Below are 7,717 nucleotides of genomic sequence, written 5' to 3'. Positions count from 1 at the left end.
GATAGATAGATAGATAGATAGATAGATAGATAGATAGATAGATAGATAGATAGATAGATAGATAGATACATAGAGAGATAGATAGTTAGATACTTTAATAGTTAGTAAATTAGTTAGTTAGTTAGTTAGTTTGTTTGTTTGTTAGTTTGTTAGTTTGTTAGTTTGTTAGTTAGTTAGTTAGTTAGATAGTTATTTAGTTAGTTAGTTAGTTAGTTAGTTAGTTAGTTAGTTAGTTAGATAGTTATTTAGTTAGTTATAACCTGTTATACTCCTCAAATGGAAATCGATAGACCACATGCCATGGGTTCCTAACAGGCACCAATAATAGCAATTAAGAAATATTTATAGAAAGTGCCATTCAGCAATTTCACATCTTCATTCAAAAGTTGGAATAATTTTATTTTTACTACAATCTTTTTTCAAAATTTAATCTTAGACAAACTGTCGCTTATCTTTTCAGCTAAAGTACAACAAACAAAAATATTAATGAGTTTCATAAATTACGTTAATTTAAATAAATAAAACATTTATAAAAATTTTGCATATGTATATGAAAACGACATAAATATTTAAAGGTTTTACACCTTTCAAACAGAAAAAAAATTTACAACAAAATTTTAATTTATTCTAATAAGTTTTTGACATATTATTAAATCAAGGGAAAGCATTACAAAATTTTGTTATTACAAAACTAAAATTAACATTTCTAAACTCTAAAAATATTTATAATAATTTATTCATTATTTATTTCTTTTTGGAATTCCAGATCCTCGTGTCAAAGATTGGTTTATGATGTCCTCACCTGTACCCACATTTTTATTATGTGTATTTTACGCTTATTTTAGTAAATCTTTAGGACCAAAGTTAATGGCCAAACGTAAGGCCTTGGATTTAAGACAAATACTAGTTTGGTACAATCTATTTCAGACCATATTTAGTGCGTGGATATTTTATGAGGTAAATTTAATTATGTTTTTTAATATTTTAACGTTTCTTTTTTTTAAAGAAAATTTAAAAATTTATATCTTTTTTTCTTTTAGTATTTAATGAGCGGCTGGTGGGGTCATTATAATTTTAGATGTCAACCAGTTGATTATAGTAATAATCCTTTAGCCTTAAGAGTAAGTTATATTTACTGTTACTGTTTTATTATATTTTTATTTAACTGATGTTTTAGTTTATTTCATTTCAACTCACGTTTTATTTTTGTGTGTCAATTAAATTTTCAAAACTCTTTTTTTATGTTTATTTACTTGAGCATCATAAAATTGTCTTGATAAATCGTAAATAAATTTGTTATGTTTTGTTTGCTTTTAAATTGCTATTAAAAAGTTTTACAATTGTGAGAAATATTTTGAAAAAAAAAAATATTTGCATTTTGTTTAATGTCAAAGAGTGGGAAAAAAATTCCCCTTATTCATGATGTTATCAAAATTAAAAGTGGCAATGAACCTGAAAAAAAGAAGGAAATGTAAAAAAGATGTATTTCATTTTATAGGGAATTGAATTGTTTAATCAAGAGATGAATTTTTAAATAAGTCTGTCAATCCCTTGGATGTTTCCATACATATTTTTAACTTAGTAGAAAATTTTCTCCGAATTGTTTTAAAGGAACTAGAAAATCTGTCTTCTAAGGGCGAGTTTCTGACTACTCAGTTAGACTAGGCTTAACTGGCTGTTAAATTAAACTCTGAACAAATTTAGGCGTAATTTAACCGATGATTGTGTTTTTCAATTATGAATCTAAGATCAGTTAACTTTGTTAGTATTTGGAATCAAAAACATAAAAAAAATTAGAAAAATTTATTTATAATTTTTAAAAGAACAATAATATTGATAAAACAATTCAGAAAATTACAGTTTATTTAAAATATTAATTTTTTGTTTCACCTGAATTTATTATTTTTTGTTTTTATTGATTGTAGTTTTTTATTTATAAATTAGTTTTAATTGGTCAGTAACACTCTGTTCAACTTAGGAGGGGGTTTCTTACTACTCAGTTTAACTAAGCTTAACTTGCTGTTAGATTAAACTTGGAACTTTAACCAATGATTGTGTTTTTCAGTTATGGACTTAAGTTCAGTTAACTTTTGTTAGTATTGCCAACTTTTCACTTAAAAAAAAAACATAAACAATGAACAGCTGTTTTTTGCAAACAATACTTTTGTAAAATGGAAAATTTTGGAAAAATGTTAATTAAACATATAAAACAAAAATAAATAAAACAAAACAAATCAGAAAATTGCAATTTACTTAAAATATTAAGTTTTTGTTCTTCTGAAATCATTGTTTTATTGTTTTTGTTAAATGTGTTTTCTCACTTATACCTTTAGTTTATTTGGCCAATAACACTCAGTTAAACTAAGATAATAAGTAACGTTACTGTTTACTGAAAAACACAAAACATATATTAAACTAGGTTTAAACAAAGAATGTAGATTATCTTTATCAGTAACGTTACTGTTTACTGAACAACACAAAACATAGATTAAACTAGGTTTAAGTAAAGAATGTAGATTATCTTTATCAGATAAATGAAAATATAAATTTTAACTGAATCTGAACTTCTCTTACAACTTTTGTTTTATAAATGTGTTCTTTCCACATAAAGTATTAGTTTTTTAGTTCATAAACTCTGTCCTGTAGTACAAGTTACTAAACTAGTTGTGTTTAAGTTTTCTTTACTCTAAAGAAACCTATTTAATAATTCAGTTGGTCAAGGCAATTTTATTTGTTTGTTTCCATTAAAACTAAATTCCATTTGAAATTAGAATAGGTATTTTTAAGAATTTATATATTTTTATATTCTTACTTAAAAGTGTTTTAATTTAAATTAAATCAACATAATTTAATCGAATTGCTTTTATTTTAATACAATATTTGTTTTTATTTCTCCAGATGGCACGCGTTTGTTGGTGGTATTACATTTCAAAATTCACAGAATTTTTCGACACACTATTTTTCATATTGCGTAAGAAAACACAACATGTTTCAACACTGCATGTCATTCATCACGGTTGCATGCCCTTCTCTGTGTGGATGGGCATGAAATTTGCACCAGGTAATTAAAATTAATTAAAATATTTTAAAAATTTTATTAAGAAAATCACTCTTTAGAGTTAATTAATCTTGCAAAACTTAACTATAACTAATTTTTATTTTTTCTATATTTCAATTACAGGCGGCCACAGTACCTTCTTTGCCTTATTAAACTCATTTGTACATATTGTAATGTATTTCTATTATATGATTGCTGCTATGGGACCAAAATACCAAAAATACATCTGGTGGAAGAAGTATTTAACTTCTTTCCAAATGGTAAGTTATCTAAGGCAAATGCCAACAAGCCTACAGCAACAAATATTGCTTATAATCAGCGAAATAAGAAATATTTCTTTATGACCTAATTGTTTCTATATTTATTCTTCATTTACAGGTTCAATTTGTCGCCATTTTCACTCATCAATTCCAATTGTTGTTCCGTGAATGTGATTATCCTAAAGGTTTTATGGTTTGGATCGGTTTACATGGCGTTATGTTCCTATTTTTGTTCTCAGACTTTTATAAAGCCAAATATACAAAGGCTGCACAAAAAGTTAAAGCCAACAGTACGGCCAATGGTCATATTAAATCATCGACAATATCCGAATCGGAGAAAGAACATCTTATGGCCAATGGCAATGGTAAATTATATACAAATGGTGATGTAATTTATGCCAATGGTAATAGCAATAAAGGAGCTTGTATGGTAAGTAGAAGATCAAAATGTTAATTAAGCAATTAATATGCTTAGCAAATATGTAGAACATTTCTAAAGTATTTTTGAATTAATTTTGAAGTTTCTTTTTTTTAATGACAGAAATTTTCCTTTAAATGTTAGATTTTGCGTTTAAAATTAAGATTAGTTTGCAAACAATTTGTTTTAAAGAAGTTTGAGGTTTATTGTCGTAAATGGAAAGTTTTTGCAAATTTTTTTCATAAATAAGATAGTTTTTTTCTTTTCTATACTTTTTTCTTAGTTAAATTGTTCTGAAATGTATTTTGTATGTATTTTGTATTTTGTATTTTGAAATGGCATTAATGACAATGACATATTATGTTTGAATAAAGCTACACTCGAACAATTTTTAAAAATCTGATGCACTAAATTTTAAAAAATAGATTTTTTTTAAAAAAATCTCTAAAAACTAGTTTGTTTAAGGTAATATTTTTAATTTAAAAAAAAATTTCCATAATTTTTTAAAATTTTTGAAAATTTGAATTTTTCTTTGAAAATTTGAATTTTTCTTTGAAAAATTTTGAAATTAGAACTATGTATTTTGAAAATTTTTTAAAATTTTCGAAGATTCGAACGTATATTCTGAAATTTTTTAAATTTTAAATATTAGAGTTTTTTCAAGTAATTTCGACCTTGAAAATTACGAAATCAATTTGAAATTTTTAAAAAAAATTTTCAAAATTAAGTTCGAATTTTTTGAATTTACAAATTTTAAATATTTATATAAATTCTCATTAATTATTATTATTATTATTATTTTAAAAGTTTTAAACCTTTTTCAAACAAAAATTTGAATTTTCGAAAAAAATATGTGTTTCGAAATTAGAAAATTAATGACATTAGTTTTAAATTAAAATTATATTTTTTTTATATCAATCAGATTCAGAGAAAATTTTGCAATTTTAAATACTTTTCGAACTTAAGTTCGAATTTTCGAAATTTAAAAAAAAAATATAAAAATTTAAAAAAAAATCTAAAAAATGGAAATTTAAAATAATTTAATTGAAAAAAAAGAAATTTAAAAAATGTATGAAATAAATAAAAAATGGAAAATTAAAATAATTTAATTGAAAAAAAAGAAATTTAAAAAATGTATGAAATTGCCTTTAAATAAAACTATATCATTAAGCAACATAAAAAAATTTTTCGAACTTAAGTTCGAATTTTCAAAATTTTTTATAAAATTCATAAAATTAAACACTCTTTTTCTGCATTTAGATTACGTTTACGCATTCAGTTACGCAACGAACAAAAACTGAATCGTAATAAAAAGAAGAAGCAACTCTATTTCGTTTCTATACTTTACGAAAGCATTTCAATGCTTTGAAATGCAGAATAAGGGCCAAAAAATCGTAATTAAAAAAATTGCATTTTAAAATTTTTTTCGAACTTAAGTTCGAATTTTCAAAAATTTTAGGAAAATTCATAAAAAAATTAAAAAAAAAACAAATTTTTTAAAATTTATGAAAAAAAATCGTAATTAAAAAAATTGCATTTAAAATTTTTTTTTCCAACTTAAGTTCGAATTTTCAAAAATTTTAGGAAAATTCATACAATTTTGAAAAATTAAAAAAAATCGAAATTTGAAAAAAATTATGAAATTGTCTGCAAGTAAGACTAAAAATATTCCTTTTTAAATAATCATAAAATTACCTTCGAATAAAACTACTAATTTTAACAATTTAAAATTTTTCGAACTTAAGTTCAAATTTAAAAAAAAAATTAAAAAAATTCATAAATTTAAAAAAAAAGGAAATCACATGTAAAACTGGTTTTTACATAGCTTGACGTAATAGGGCAACGACATTGCTGTTTTATGGTTAATAGCCCTGACAAACAATGTTTTCCACGCAACTTGTAGAATAATTGTAAAACAAAAGGTTTCAAATAGAATTTGCTAATTTCTTTTAAAATTAATTAATACGAAAATTTCAAAATGTGCTAAACATTAGGTGTAAACATTTCCAAAGTATTACAAATTTACAAATAATTAACATAACAAATAAGCCTCAAAGAAAGGCAAGGTGGTAAGGTTTATAACATTTCAATTTATTCTTTTCAATTATACTAGAATTTTTTTCTATTTTTTATGAAAAAAACATTACTTGCAATTAATTGCGAAATATATAATTTGAATAATATTGTTTACAATTAATTAATTTTACAATATTTAAACAATGTCCGTACAGTGTAGTTGACGAAACCTTTTAGCATGATACAAATATTTGCTAAAGTTAACTTATGAATTTAAAAGGTTAGAAAAATACTTGGCAATTAATTAATAGCAAATAGAAATTAATTATTTTCTTTTTTTTTGCCTACAACACAAATTGCATTTTAGTTTAAATATTGATTTTTATGCACATTAGTTACCTTTTAGAACTTTGGGACTTTTTAATATTAATGTCAACATTTCTACTAATATTTAATTAAATATTAAAAAAAAAAACCTTACGAATTCTAAACTTTAAATTTTTATGTAAATAAATGTTTTTTTTTTATAAAACGTTTGCATATGCTCATATTAACAAATATCATTAATATTTAAAGCGAAAAAAAGATGAAGAAATTGTTGTTATTTATTTGTTTATATTTTTAATTATATTTAATTAACACTTTAGTGTTAAACCGGACTTAAGTTCAAGTAAGAACTTTTAGCATTTTATTTTTCTAACCCTTTCTCTCTCTCTATCTCTCTGGCCTTAGTTACACCTTTGCCTTTAGGCAAAAAAAAACCGACTAGAATAAACGCAATTGTTGTTCATTAAATAGTTTATTATTTTAGGTGTGTATGTGAATATATTTGTGTTAATTTCAAATAATTTTTAATGTTTAGACGATGATAATAATAATTTTTAACACAAATATTTGTTTTCATTTTTTTTCGTATTTATTTCATTATTATAGTTAATACAAACCCTTAACGACTAAATGTTAATGACCAGTATTTTGCCAAAAATTCATATGTAAATTCATGTGTATAGAGCAGGCAATATTTCAGGGTTTATTATTAATTAGTTTGCGGTTGACAATATTACGTCAATTTTTATTTATATAACCATTTTTGTGGTTAAAACAAAACCACTTCAAATTTTGTAAGAATTTATAGCCTCTTTCCTCTTTCTTTAAGTTAAATTAAAGTTTATATAGTCTCTCTTTTAATGGCTTTATTTGTTTTACAAGAATTGTAATGAGTGTACTTTTTTGTTTAAATGATTTCTTTAAGACCGCAATTTGAATTATATTGAGAGTTAAATTTTATTTTATAAAAATATGTCAAAATTATCATAAGTCAACAAAAGATAGGAATCCATATACATTTTAATGTTTAACAAAGCTAAAAATAAAGTTTTAAAGTGGAACCTGAGATTTTTTCAAAATATTTCGCAATATTTTAATAAAAGCAAATTCAACTTTAATTTTGACTTCTTCTGTAAAAAAAAAAAAGTTATTTCAATTCCAAAAATAATTGACTTCTAATCTAGTTCAGTTCTATTCCAGTTCTAGTTTAGTTTAAGTTCAGTTCTAGTTTAGTTCTAGTTCAGTTCTAGTTCAGTTCTAGTTTAGTTCTAGTTTAGTTCTAGTTCAGTTTTAGTTTAGTTCTAGTTCAGTTCTAGTTCAGTTCTAGTTTAGTTCTAGTTCAGTTCTAGTTCAGTTCTAGTTCAGTTCAAGTTCAGTTCTAGTTCAGTTCTAGTTCAGTTCTACATCTAGTTCAGTTCTAGTTTAGTTCTAGTTTAGTTCTAGTTCAGTTCTAGTTCAGTTCTAGTTCAGTTCGAGTTCAGTTCTAGTTCAGTTCTAGTTCAGTTCCAGTTCAGTTCTAGTTCAGTTCTCGTTTAGTTTTAGTTCAGTTCTAGTTCAGTTCTAGTTCAGTTCTAGTTCAGTTCTAGTTCAGTTCTAGTTCAGTTCTAGTTCAGTTCTAGTTCAGTTCTAGTTCAGTTC

The 7,717-nt window shown here is 23.7% G+C and overlaps 2 protein-coding genes across 2 annotated transcripts in view; one reads left to right on the top strand and one right to left on the bottom strand.

The window, feature by feature from the left end:
- Positions 1-7,717, bottom strand: part of LOC111676445 (elongation of very long chain fatty acids protein) — a 31,179-nt gene that overhangs the window by 15,134 nt on the left and 8,328 nt on the right.
- Positions 751-3,787, top strand: LOC124419395 (elongation of very long chain fatty acids protein AAEL008004-like). Its single transcript, XM_046948617.1, has 5 exons — positions 751-957; positions 1,041-1,121; positions 2,899-3,061; positions 3,182-3,318; positions 3,437-3,787. Exons 1-5 carry the CDS (start codon positions 790-792, stop codon positions 3,770-3,772), a joined length of 885 nt encoding a protein of 294 aa, XP_046804573.1. The 5' UTR covers positions 751-789; the 3' UTR covers positions 3,773-3,787.

Source organism: Lucilia cuprina, chromosome 4 (genome assembly GCF_022045245.1).
Source record: "Lucilia cuprina isolate Lc7/37 chromosome 4, ASM2204524v1, whole genome shotgun sequence".
NCBI lineage: Eukaryota > Metazoa > Arthropoda > Insecta > Diptera > Calliphoridae > Lucilia > Lucilia cuprina.
The sequence above is the reverse complement of the archived record's forward strand: the minus strand, read 5'-3'. Positions and strand labels throughout refer to the sequence as shown.